This window comes from Xyrauchen texanus, chromosome 13 (assembly GCF_025860055.1).
Source record: "Xyrauchen texanus isolate HMW12.3.18 chromosome 13, RBS_HiC_50CHRs, whole genome shotgun sequence".
NCBI lineage: Eukaryota > Metazoa > Chordata > Actinopteri > Cypriniformes > Catostomidae > Xyrauchen > Xyrauchen texanus.
In genome coordinates this window covers 32780619-32794889 of record NC_068288.1, presented here as the reverse complement: position 1 = coordinate 32794889, position 14271 = coordinate 32780619, and the positions used below count along the sequence as shown (strand labels likewise).

At 36.1% G+C, this 14271-nt stretch overlaps 1 protein-coding gene across 3 annotated transcripts in view; it reads left to right on the top strand.

The window, feature by feature from the left end:
- LOC127653587 (signal transducer and activator of transcription 1-alpha/beta-like) overlaps positions 1-14271 on the top strand; it is a 66498-nt gene that overhangs the window by 37283 nt on the left and 14944 nt on the right. For 2 of the 3 annotated variants that reach the window (XR_007971834.1, XR_007971833.1), the window contains exons 22-25: positions 3904-3961; positions 6942-7000; positions 8510-8542; positions 8710-12805. Coding sequence is in view for 1 of the 3 variants with exons in the window: in XM_052140309.1 (XP_051996269.1) it covers positions 3904-3961; positions 6942-7000; positions 8510-8542; positions 8710-9101 (542 nt within the window). In the remaining 2 variants the exon portion in view is untranslated. Of the gene's footprint in view, positions 1-3903; positions 3962-6941; positions 7001-8509; positions 8543-8709; positions 13198-14271 lie in introns of those variants that run through there. The other variant, XM_052140309.1, reaches the window with a different exon arrangement.

Genomic DNA, 14271 nt, shown 5'->3' with positions numbered 1-14271 from the left:
TGAAAGCTTCATTGATAATAACAGAGATGTGTGAGATCGCAATGAACTGATGTCAGCATTTTAGGAATTATCAAGTCATGCCAAACCATGCACGCAGTAGCCTGCTTGCTTTTATGTTATAACAGTGGTTTGTGTTTTAATGCTTTAATAACAAATAATTCAGCTTAACCACTACCTTGACATTTGTGATGGACAGAATGCTCTTCAGTTTTGGTCTATAAATAGGAATGCATTGCCCTCTTTATTTAAGGTGACTACCAGGCTTATGGCAATTCCAGCATCTAGTGCACCAGTTGAACGTGTATTCAGCCATGGGGGAGTGATAATGCGACCCCATCGCTCACAAATGAGCGATATAATCAAACTGGACAAAACTTTTTGCAAATGCAATTCACTGTAATTTGCCTTCACATTGACATTATTTTAAACTGTCCAAACATCATAGTTTAACATTGAAGTGGTCAAGGGTTAAACTTGTTATGGACAAATACATAAATATGGTTTGATCTGATGTATGGTTAATATCTCCATAAATACTGGGGCATGACCTGATAGTTTTTTTTTTTTTTTTTACATTATTAAAGATATTAGAAAACTAATGAAAAGCCCTAGAGTAACATGATCATAATAGTTTGTGGATAACTCTTAAAACAATGTTGGGTTCATCACCTTTTAAAAACCACTGCCTCACTTGTACAGTAAGATTTTTTTTTTTTTTTCTGATATTGATATTCTACTTTGAGTATGCAACCCATTGTTTGGTGTCTGATGAGATGACAGTATAGGTATTATTACTATATGTTGAGATGGGGGCATGTGACAATGTTCAGTCCATGTTTACACAGATACATCAGGGTATTCATAGATAGAAATGATCCAGTTTAACAGCTGTAGTTCTGACTCCTCCTGAGAAGGGAACATCAGCACATTCTACTGTCTGAAAAACTTACAATAATATGAAATTCCCAGATATATGTTCTTAGTTCTTTTTAAGCATGTTCACGTTGGCCTAATTGGATTAAATTGAAACTTTTAATGTTTTTGTTTAGTTTACACTTTCATAGGGGACATCACAGCAAAATAACTATATGTAGGCCTAGCACAAGATGGGAAAAGTTTTATTAATTCTTGTTTACTTGTGTTCATTTAATTTATTTTTATTTTAGAGCATTTAAAGTGCTTCTTAATGATATTTTATTTATTACACAAGTTAATTTATTTATTTTTGTAACCCATCAGCCCTCTGTGTCTAAATAAGTAATAAAAGTCCCAGAGTTAAAAAATGTGTAAAACTAGCCTGTGTGCGACTTGGTATGACTTGATGACTAAGTTGCGACTTGACTTGACTTGACTTGACCCTTACAACAGAATGACTTGACTTGACTTTGACTTGCAATGTTAAGACTTGGACTTGACTTGAGACTTGCATTTAGTGACTTACTCCCACCTCTGGTATGTAGATAATCGATGTTATTCACTTCACCTGTGGATTTAATGTTGTGGCTGATCTGTGTGTGTGTGTGTGTGTGTGTGTGTGTGTGTGTGTGTGTGTGTGTGTGTGTGTGAATATAAATATAAATATAAATATATATATATATATATATATATATATATATATATATATATATATATATATATATATATATATATATAAATATATATATATATATCTCACTGGCGGCCAAACGTTTGGAATAATGTACAGATTTTTGTTTCGTAATTCACCAAAGTGGCATTCAACTGATTACAAAGAACATCAGAACATTATTGATGTAAAAAAAAACAGCACCATTTCATTTTTGAATCTAGACAGGTCCCATTTCCAGCAGCCATCACTCCAACACATAACCCTTGAGTAATCATGGTAAATTGCTAATTTGGTAATAGGAAATCACTTGTCATTATATCAAAAGCTATTTGGTTTGTTAAATGAAGATTAACATTGTCTTTGTGTTTGTTTTTGAGTTGCCACAGTATGCAATAAACTGGCTTGTCTGAAGGTCAATATTAGGTCAAAAATGGCAAAAAAGAAATGGCTTATTCTAGAAACTCATCAGTCAATCATTGTTTTGAAGAATGAAGGTTATATACTGGAGATATATGATTACTTGATAAACTCAGCAAAAAAAGAAATGTCCCTTTTTCAGGACATTAAAATCAAAGATAATTTTGTACAAATCCAAATAACTTTACAGATCTTTATTGTAAAGGGTTTAAACAATGTTTTCCATGCTTGTTCAATGAACCATAAACAATAAATGAACATGCACCTGTGGAACAGTCGTTAAGACACTTAACAGCTTACAGACGGTAGGCAATTAAGGTGACAGTTATAAAAACTTGGGACACTAAAAAGACCTTTCTACTGACTCATGTGCAGATGTGGCCAGGGCAATAAATTGCAATGTCCTTACTGTGAGACACCTAAGACTGTTCTACAGGGAGACAGGAAGGACAGCTGATCGTCCTCACAGTGGCAGAGCATGTGTAATAACACCTACACATGATCGGTACATCTGAATATCACACCTGTAGGACAGGTATAGGATGGCAACAACCATAACTTCCCGAGTTACACCAGGAACGCACAACCCCTCCATCAGTGCTCAGAATGTCCGCAATAGGCTGAGAGAGGCTGGACTGAGAGCTTGTAGGCCTGTTGTAAGGCAGGTCCTTACCAGACATCACCGGCAACAAGGTCGCCTATTGGCACAAACCCACCTTCGCTGGATCAGACAGGACTGGCAAAAAGTGCTCTTCACGGACAAGTCGTGGTTTTGTCTCACCAGGTTTGATGGTCCGACTCACGTTTATCGTTGAAGGAATGAGCCTTACACCAAGGCCTGTACTCTGGAGCGGGATCGATTTGGAGGTGGAGTGTCCGTCATGGTCTGGGGCGGTGTGTCACAGCATCGTTGGATTGAGCTTGTTGTCATTGCAGGCAATCTCAACGCTATGCCTTACAGGGAAGACATCCTCCTCCCTCATGTGGTACCCTTCCTGTAGGCTCATCCTGACATAACCCTCCAGCATGACAATGACACCAGCTATACTGCTCGTTCTGTGCGTAATTTTCTGCAAGACAGGAATGTCAGTGTTCTGCCATGGCCAGCAAAGAGCCTGGATCTCTCCTATTGAGCACGTCTGGACCTGTTGGATCGGAGGGTGAAGGCTAAGGCCATTCCCCCCAGAAATGTCTGGGAACTTGCAAGTACCTTGGTGTAAAAGTGGGATAACATCTCACAGCAAGAACTGGCAATTCCGGTGCAGTCCATGAAGAGATTAAATTGATAAATTGGTGTGGCCACACCAGATACTGACTGTTACTTTTGATTTTGACCCCCCTTTGTTCAGGGACACATCATTCCATTTCTGTTAGTCACATGTCTGTGAAACTTGTTAAGTTTATGTGTTAGTTGTTGAATCTTTTTACGTTCATACAAATATTTACACATGTTAAGTTAACTGAAAATAAGCAGTTGAAAGTGAGAGGATGTTTCTTTGTGCACCAGGAGTTTATATGATTACTTGATATACTGTGTATATATAGCATAGGGAGACCTTGAAATCATTCACAGTGCATCATAGGAGTGACTGTTCATTGCAGAGCTCGTTTGGCATGCTTTGTTTAAAAAATTACGTTGAAAGAACAAAACAAATACGTATACCATAATTTCAAGATTTATATGATCATATATTTCAAGATTATAGAATCATTTCACCTATTGGGAAATTAATGGGATTTTTACTTCCAGAACCAGACTGTTTAAGTGTGTGTATGTGTGAGTGAAGAGAGAAATTGTATTTTAAGACTCACTTTTACATGATATGATGATTTAAATGATATTTTTTGTTGTTGTATCATATACAGTACAGTAAGTGTGTATTTTTTGTTTGTTTCAGAGGAGAATCCTTACTTGAAATACCTCAAAACCAAATTGGTTTTTGTCTCGCATAAAGAGTAAGTATGTTTTGTTTATTCGTTTTTTTATTTGTGTGTTGTGTGCATGCATAATTATTAAAAAATTGTGTGCCATTTTTTTTTTTTTATGTTTTTTTTGTTTTTATCTGTAATAGTATAATTTAACAAATTGTATAATGCTGACTGATGACTGCTAACATTTATGACTGTGCACATATGCCCTGTGCACATATTGCTGGGGCTTAGTGCACTTTTTGTTTTGATATATTCAATGGTGTACAGGTTACTAGTTATTAGTTCAGCACTGAAGTTGCTGTGCATCATTACCACCAAGAATTTCATGCCATTTCTTGTTTTGTGTTGGAATGTTTTTGTACTTTCATAATTGCGTTTGTTGTAGTGTAGAGTTGGGTCATGCGATATATATTTGTTACATTTTAGGTATTTTAGCTGTGATGCTTTAATTAACATGCTGTTTGTTAGCTATTGGACACGATAAAACCCTCTCAGAAATGTTGTCTTTAAATGTATCCACTTTAAAGCTCAACCGCTATATACATATATATTCAGATGAAAGACTTTAGCCATTGTGTTGTACTTGCTAATCTTTTCTGTGTATAGTTATAGCCAATTTTACAACTTTGTTGCCATAACAAGGTAATGTCAAGAAATCAAGAAGCTCAGAGTTTTAACAGAACCATGTATGTACTGTAAGTGCTTTTATAAAATTATAAGCTTTAAATTTCTGCCTTTTTAAACTCCCAAAACATTTTCCCCATTCACTTTTTTTTATTGTAAGTGCAATTAAAAGAAAATAATTCACACACAAATTAAAATTCTCATAATTCACTCACCTTTATGCCATCCCAGATGTTTATAAATTTCAAATGAATATTTCAGCTCTGTAGGTCCATACAGTGTAAGTGAATGGGTTCCACAATTTTGAAGCTCCAAAAAAATCACAAAGTATAAAAGTAATCATAAAATTCAAGTGATTAAATCAATGACTTCAGAAGTGATTTGATAAGTGTGGTTCAGAAACTGATGAATATTTAAATCCTTTTTTACTAGAAATTCTCCTCCTTGCTCAGTCAATCTCCACTTTCACTTTCACATTCTTCTTGTGTTTTTGGTGATTCATGTTCTTATAGGTGCTGTAAGCTATTTTATTTTTTCCCACCTGTATATAATTTTGCTCATTCTCTCTGTGTTGTATTTGAAGTGGATCAATGAGGCTATGATTCATAATATTTGTAAGTTGAGGGCGCTATTGTGCCACTGTTGAATTTGACATTGAATTTGAAGTTTTGGAATGAAGTGGCGGGGCTAATCTCAGTCACGTGAATGCTTCTGAATTCCAAAATCGCTTATAGCACCTTTAATGCATATTGCCTCCTACTGGGCAGGGGGAAGAATTTCTAGCAAAACAAGACTTAAATATTGACCTGTTTCATATAATTTCACTTCTGAAGATATGTATTAAAACACTAGAGTTGTATGGATTATTTTTATGATGCTTTTGTGCTTTTGGGGGGGGGGGGTCACAATTTTGACACCCATTCACTTGCGTTATGAGGATCTACAGTGCTGAAATATTTTTGTAAAAATCTTAATTTGTGTTCTGCAGAAGAAAGAAAGTCATACACACCTGGAATGGCATGAGGATAAGTAAATGATGAGACAAGTTTAGTTTTTGGGTGAACTATCACTGTAAATTTGAACCCTGTTCGTTTTTTAAAGAAGAGGACAGTTCCACAAAAATCTATAATTTTTTGTGGAAATCAATATAATGCTATAAATGCTGTTGATTGAGCTTAAAGGTGCTAAATGTAAAATTTTTACTTTACTAAATCATACAATGACCATAATATGTCATTAGAGAATTAGGAAACAGGCTAAGTTGAAATACTGGTTTCTCCGATAACATTGCTACAGCCAGTATATTCTACATTGAAGTTTCCATTCCGGGCCGGAATTTCTGTTTATGTTTTGGCCTGTGTGATCCCGCCCACTGCCCACTCATCAGTAGTATTTCGACACCACCGGTTTGCCAGATTTGAACAAGTTTGAAGGCAAGCAACACTGCGGGCTGCAGCCATGGAAGCCAGCAAACGAAATGGATCAGAGATAACAGATTCCACCTGACCTAAAAAGCCTCGCCATTCATCTAAAAACCACCATAACCAGATGCCTAATAAAACAAGGATAAATATTGGAGATGCCTTTGAAAGATGGAGACAGCTTAAAGCCCAGAAATCCTTAAAACGGATGCTGAGTTGGCTAATTCTGGCAACCCGCTTGAGCTTCGAGTCTGGGGCAGGTCTGATAACTCGCCAAAATGTTAAATTCGGACTGCAGTACCCATTTCAATGATTTCTTAAAGGAATATTCTTCCACCTAGTCATTTAAGCAACCCACCAACTTGTTGATTTGGTAAATACATAATTTTGCACATCCCTATTTTAAAGGTACTATTGGAGGCTATTTTTTGCTGGTTAATTACTGCTGTATGTTTTATAAATCATAGAGTATGTTCATGTTGGGCTTTACTTAAAGCCATACAGTTTATTTAATAGCCAGCATGTTTGATTGATTAATGACGTCTTACAACGTAGAGAGTAGTACAGTTGTTTTATGAAAAATTGGGTCTGTTCAGATGGGAGTTTGATTAAATGTTATCTCGCACATTTTGGCTTCATTCAGAGCTTTGAGGTGGTGCTGGATCCACAAGAAAATCGAGTTGTAAATCACTTAAGTGGTCTTCAGCTGGTGAAGACACATACTTGTTATAATGCCTGTGTAGAGATTATACAGCACTTTATTACTGGATGTTGCATATAGCATCATCATCTGATTATGTGAGGGTCACATTGTGACATAATGCTTTTAAAGTGGTTACTACTAGTTTATCTGGAAGAATTATAGTATGTATGTGATGATGTGAAGTTTCAGGAATGTGGTGTGAGTAGGTTTACTGATTTCCATAGTAAACTGAGTGCTCTGTGCTTGGTTGCTGCAGGAACGGATGTACAAGCGTCAGAGAGGGGCCAGATTCTGACCTGTGCACTCAGCACAGAGGTGAGTCCAGCCTCCATGGCCCCTCAAAATCCAATCAGTTCATCTCTGTCCTGCCTCTCACTTGCTGGGTGATCATTGTAGTGTTACTGTGCACCTGGATTTCATGACGCATGCTTTTCTAATAAATGGAGATCTGTAATTGATCAATTGAAGCTCTTTCAGATATGTATCTTCCATTCAGAAACCATATCAAGTTGCCTGTCAATAGCCAGGATCTTTTTTAGACCCTCCCTTTCTCACTCTTTCCCTCCCTAAGTGCATTTGATTTACTTTGCACAAAGGGACCTTCAGTTTGTGTGATGGACTTTGACTGGGGACTGTGTCATTTATACTCTTCTGTTTCAACAACAAAAATCTATCCATTACTCTAAAGTGCTTCCACATGCAGATACAAGTCTGTGTATTGGAGCGTCAGCTTATTCAATTTTAATGTTATTTACAGATATAGTTATATTTATGATTGAAAATTCTTCCATTAACACATTTAGTGGAAACCTTGCCTTGAGTGTTAAATGTATATTTGTTTTACTGACCAGCAATGTTACATGTTTTAAGGCCTTGTTGAATGTGTGCTTCAGGCTGGCTTTATTGATTTATCCCTAATATATTTTAGCTGTTAAAAGAGCTGAAGTCACTCATAATATTCCACATATTCTTCAAATCAGTCTAATAATTGCAGTCATGCTGTTTAATGGTGTGGGGGTCTCATATCTTGTCACTGAATTGCTTGTATTTTTCAACAAAGGCTTCTTTTATCCACTATGCAAATGGCTGCTAAAAAAATATAAATTCTTGAAATTCTGCTTTTTTATATTCATTTAAATATTTTTGGATTACTTTTGATTTTCCAAATAGAAATGAACAGGCAACTACAGTAACCAGGTTTTGTTTACCCCCACTATAAACCACACACACATAGAGACCCGGCGTTGCCAACTTTTTGTTAATGCTAAGCTTTGGGTGTTATCCTATTAAGGATTCTCATAGCTGTGGATGTAAATTAATTCTTGAAACTTTTATTTTTATAGATGGGGTTTGAAGTCACAGAAGTTTTTTTTTTATCATTGCATTTTTGTTTCAAGTAAAACTGGATAATGTTTCGCTTAGTCTTTGAGGTGCTGGAAAAAGATTATTTAGGTAGCTTGAGAGTGCTGCAAAAGTGCTAAAATGTAATTCATAGAAAGCTGTGCAAACCCTGCATGTGGAGAGCAAAGCAGCGCTTGAGGGTAGCATTCTGCTGAGCGTTGACGCCCTGACGTCATGTGGAAGCCGCTTAACATAAATGTATCTTTCTTTGTGTGTGGAAGCTTGTATCCTATCTCTTCAGGTTGCATGCCATTCTCTTGAACTGACATTCTTAAAGTGATAGTTCACCCAGAAATGAAATTGATCTTATTTACTCTGCCTCAGTCACCATTCACTTCCATTCCGTCTTTTTCCATACAATGAAAGTGAATGGTGACTGAGGCATTCAATCCCTAAAATGTTTTATTTTTTTTTCCCCCACAGAAAATAGTCATATGGGTTTGGAACAACATAAAGGTGAGTAAATAATATACCTTTATATTGTGTTAAAATGCATGTAATGCCTAATGCTCAGTCCACCAAAGAAGGAATGTGTCAGAACTAAACAAATCTGATATTGTTATAATACTGCACTTATTGGGTTTATAATATCTCCTTATGTGTCCTTTTCTTCACTAAAAAAGACCCTCCCTTTTCTGAGATGGCCAATGAGGTCATGCTCCAAGGGCCTGAGAATTCACCCATGCTTCCAAGCTCTACCATTTATGATGACCTGCTTAACAGCATTTTAGAGGATCAATTCAGTGATCCACAAGTATTCCCAGAGACCGTTCCCAACATTTCATCACCATGCTTCGAAGAACCTCTTCCCATGACTAGCGTAGATGTCCTCTTTCAAGAAGCATTCTCTCCTCCTGACACTGATGGCAATATCACATTGCAAGAGTTCCTAAACGATCCGAACATCCTGAATGGAATTAACCCTTCTTTCATGCAGGAGGAGCCAGAGGACACAATCCCTGATCATGGTCTTCAAGATTTTGGTTTCCCTTTTAACAAGCCACTGACACCCTGAATGTGACCCATTTACCTTAAACCCATGACCTAATTGACAACTCAGTTTCACATAAACATTTTAACATCTTAACCTTTTCTTCTTGCAGATTTAATAGTGTCAAGTTGCATCATTTCAAGCCGTTTTACATAGATCTGGTTCTGTATCAGTGATGCAACATGCTTATCACAGCTCATAGCTTAATTTACAATATTAATTTCATTTATTTAGACTTCCATATATATCAGTCTGTTCTTACAAGTATTTGTTACTGGTATATATTCTCTGTTTTAACAGAAGCAAGCCTTTGACCCATCCAAGTAATAAACAATGACGGCACTCTGGGATGAGGTCATGTGACCCATTCCTACCATTCGTAAGCTGCTAGTAATTATTTGTCTCTAGAAAAATAAGTTAAGTGGAACGGGATGAAATGTTTTATTGAAAATAATTCAAACTATATCACCGTACCTTTGTTTTAGAAGAGTACGTGGACAGGGGCCTGGTTAGCTCAGCGAGGGCGTGCAGAGAGACTCCAGCCAAGTCTCCTAAGCAACCAAATTGGCCCTGTTGCTAGGGAGGCTAGAGTCACATGGGTAACCTCCTTGTGGTCACTATAATGTGTGGTTCTCACTTTCTGTGGTTGAGTTGTGCATGGATGCCGCGGAGAATAGCGTGAAGCCTCCACGCGCGTTGTGTCTCCGCAGTAACGTGCTCAACAAGACATGTGATAAGATGCACGGATTGACGGTCTCGGACACTGAGGCAACTGAGATTCGTCTTCCACCACCAAGATTGAGGCGAGTCACTACGCCACCACGAGGATTTAGAGCGCATTTGAAATTCCAAATTGAGGAGAAAAGGGGAGGAAAAAACTAAGAAAAAAAAGAAGAGAATGTAGACATTTCTGTTATATAGACTGTGTAAAATTACAAATCCCTACCATTTGATCCAAGTAATGATTCGTTAAACAGTAGTTTGTCCTGTTCTATTCTAAAAAAATCAAAAACATTAAGAAACATAGAGAGATTATTATTGAAGAGATATAATTTGATCGTTTGAGCTGTAAACTTTATTAAGTCCCTAATAATGTGTTAATAGATGTCAGCACCTTAATGTCAGTCAGACGTTGCTTCCCAGGCAATTTTTAAAGGCATGTCATGTACAGCATTGTCAGTTCTGTGGTCACGTTGTGCATATATTTATGATTGTAGAACAAAAAAAGTATTGAATCGTAAACTTAAGAAGATAAAGTGTAAAACACATGAAAATGTCTTTACAATAGCGTTTTTGATTATTTGTATGCCTTGGTTTGGAATTTGGGAATTCGCAAACCTTAAAAGAGATAAAAGTTATATTGGTTGTTGAGATGTAATCTCTTAATGTTACACTGAGGGGAACAATGATTATTATGCTACTACAGTAGTCTTTTATTTCTAAGGTTATGCTTTTATCTAAGTTCTGCCTCTTTGGATTATTTGTTAATGAGAAACAAACATAGCTAAATGTTGCCCTAAAAATTGTTGTGTGTAAAATTATTTTCTGTGAAATGGTGAATGTTTGTCTAGTTTTGAGGTGTTTTCTTTTTTTTTTTCCTCTTAAAGGCAACCTTATAATTTGTATTTGTCCTTTATAATCAGATTTTACACCAATATTGATTTGGCACAATGTAGAGAAGTGCCAGGAAATATTTTTGAATATTTTGTTTCGAGTCCGCTGGATTTTCTTCTTTATTTTTTTTAATGGAGTTAATCATTTAAAAGGGAATATGATGTTTTTACTAAATTACACAACTTCAAGAATATAGAAATGTTGGATTTTCCTGTTTCCTGGATAGGTGTTTAAACAGTAGGAAAGTTTTGAGTAGTCATACACTGATGTTAGCTTGGGAGTGGTACTTTTTCAGCACTTCCGGGTTCAATACAAGTTGAGCTCAATCGACAGCATTTGTGGCATAATGTTTATTACCATAAAAATACATTTAGACTAGTTCCTCCTTAAAAAGAAAAGAAAACATTGAGGTGAGGCACTTATAATGGAACTAAATGGGTGGGCACATTTTTTTTTAACAAAGTACAAAGACAAACAACGTGTGTAAACGTGATTTTTAGTGTCATAAAATCACTTACAAACCATTTCTGTGTGAAGTTTTATTTTACAACTTTGTTGCCATGATGATTTTATGTCAACAAACCCTAAAATGATTGTAAAAACTACAATTTGGTAACATTACAGCTCCAATAGGTCATGAGTTTTAAAAAAAGAATTAATGAATGTACATTTATATAATTATAATCTTCAAATGTATGCCTTTAAACCCTTGACAAAATTGGCCCTATTAATTCCATTGTAAGTGTCTCACTGTAACCGTTTGATTTTATTTTTTTTATTTTTTTTTTCAAAGAAAAGTATGAGCATGTTGAAATACATTTTTATGGTACTCAATATTGTGGCACAAATGCTCTCGATTGAGCTAAACTTGTACTGAAACTGATTGTATTTTATCATCTTAAACTGAAGATATATTCTCTTAATCTTTTGTGTTCCTGTTTAAATATATATTTTTTAATTATATTTGTTTTATAAATCACAAAATAGTTTGGTGTGACTTGTCCTGAATGTCCTCTCTTGGTTGAATTGTCAATCCACAATCAAAAACAGTGAGTTGTAAATTCTATGGGTGTCATGGTAATGGCCATGTAATTTATAGCTTCAGTGTCATGCTAGAATGTCCATATTAATAATCCTTCAAATTAATTTGAATTAAATTGATTGAATGATTTATAATAATGCGCTGTCCTTGCAAATGGCAGAGAATTGCACTTAAGATTAAAGGTACTAGCACGGAATGAAATCTGAAATGACTGAAATGACATTTTGTGTCCAAAAGTATTTGGGCAATCTGAAAAAACTAAATAAATATTTTTCCCCTCTGATGATTCACTCAAAATATATCACCGGTATGATCAGTACCGCATAATACGCAGTCTGCGTGCGTAAGTCTACGGAAAGTCCACCAGCTGCCCTTGCACGTTAATCGTTATTCAAGGACCCGAAAGCAGTTGCGGACACAGACGATCGCTTCATAAACCATTATGATATAATAGGTTGTAGTTGTTTTTTTTATGCATATTTGTATTTATCATGCACCATCATCACCCAAATTAAACTGTCTGTCTTTGTAACATCCCTCTGTTTGTTCCAAATTTTAATTCATGTTCTGAAGCATGTTGTGTGTTTTATACACTCAAAAATCAGTTATATACTAGAAATTTGATTGTATTGTAATTTAGGTTTTGTACCGTCTCTGTAGCGACTCTTTTTGTTTGTAATGTGAGTTTGTTAGTAATGGTGCAATATTCCCCCCAAATATACTATATATATATTCAGAGTCAGAGACGGACCTTGTAAGGGAGGAGATCGCTCAGCATATATACTCCAGTCCATTCAACAGTCAGTATATAGTTCTAAAATTACGGTTATTATTTTTTTATGTCTTGTTTTCTCGTGATCTCGTCATAACAAAAAGTTGTTTTTCTCGTGATCATAAGATAAATTATCGCGAGAAAAAATCTTGCGATTTGAGAATTTGATTTGGTGCTGCATGCAGGTTGTCATCCTCCTCTTCCATCATAATTAATATAATTGCACGCTGTACTAATGGACTTCATCTTCGCTTTAAGAGAGCGGGGTGTCCCAGAGGAGACAAAATGGAGGACGATAAGGTATGTCACTTGCTGGGTTAACAAAAAGCTTACTTTTAATGTTTTGTGGTTATTAAGATGGTCACACTATGACAGTACAATGATGGATGTTTCAAACTGGTACAAAACAGTGCGTGTCCTGCGTTTGTAAACTAATAAATGCACATAACGTTCCTGACTGACTTGAAAAACAGAAGAAGTAATGTCTGATTCGCGAACTCTTTTCTTTTCAACCATTAAACTACTCTTTTGACCCGATTCGTTTTCAAGTATGATTGAAACAAGTGATGAATCATTACAACTCTCACGAGTTATCGACTATCAAATCAATCAGTCAGTCAGAGTTCAGATAACTCTACGCATCATCTGTACATCTATACCTTTCAAAACTATCAATATTATAACGATGTGTTAGCAACTTAATCAACTAATGATTTAGTTGATAATTTGCGTGTGCAATTACAGTAATTATCAGTTAGCCTGTTGTGGTGGCCATTTTGGCTAATGAAGTTTTCAGTTTCAAAAGTCAAAAAGAACATATTTAGCTAATTGAGGCTTCAGTTTATTTAACATAAACTAGTCTCGAAATTCCAAAACTGAAATGCATATTATTTATGTATTTCACCAGTAAAGATATCCTGTAATACTATCTTGTGACCTGGAGAGAGATGATTCAGAGAATATTTTATATGTGCATTAGCATGCCTCTTGGCTGAACAGTCCTTCAGGAAGAATAAAACCACCTTATCATGCCTTAATAAAAAATATATATAAAACAGGACATGAATGAGTGAATAATTCTAAGAATCAAAAGTCAAATTTGTAAATTCACTCATTTGATGTGCAAAATAGATCACACTAAAATCAATGACTTTACATCTCTTTACTCTGCATAACACCCACACACATAAAGTGTGGCACATTATTTTTAAGGGTACAATTATACATTTGAATAGTGATTTGTTGCCATTTTTTCACCTACCTCATATGTATAAATATATAATATGACAAAAATAAAGTGTGATTATTGTGGCTTAGAGAACTTGACTTTGTGGCTTAGTACTTAAAAACAAAACGACTCGGTTACTAACGTAACCTCGGTTCCCTGAGAGGAGGGAACGAGTATTGCGTAAGTAGCTTACGCTATGGGAAAACTCAGTTTCTCGAGAAATATTGAAGTCTTTATGTAAAACGCATTGCAGCTGTACAGCAGACAGTAATGAGCGAGGCAGCTCGGTCATTGGCTGTGCTGCGGCAACTGCTCGAACCAATGACGGGGCGACTCTGAACGCGCGACCAATGGGCGCGTGCCTCGCGTTCGCGCGCTCCGAGCCCGCCGAAATTAGCATAGCCAGGCTATATAATGGGCACCCCGTCATACGAGTTCCTTTAGGTTCAATCGACTGAAGCAAACTGACCAAGCACGGCAGCTTACGCAATACTCGTTCCCTCCTCTCAGGGAACCGAGGTTACGTTAGTAACCGAGT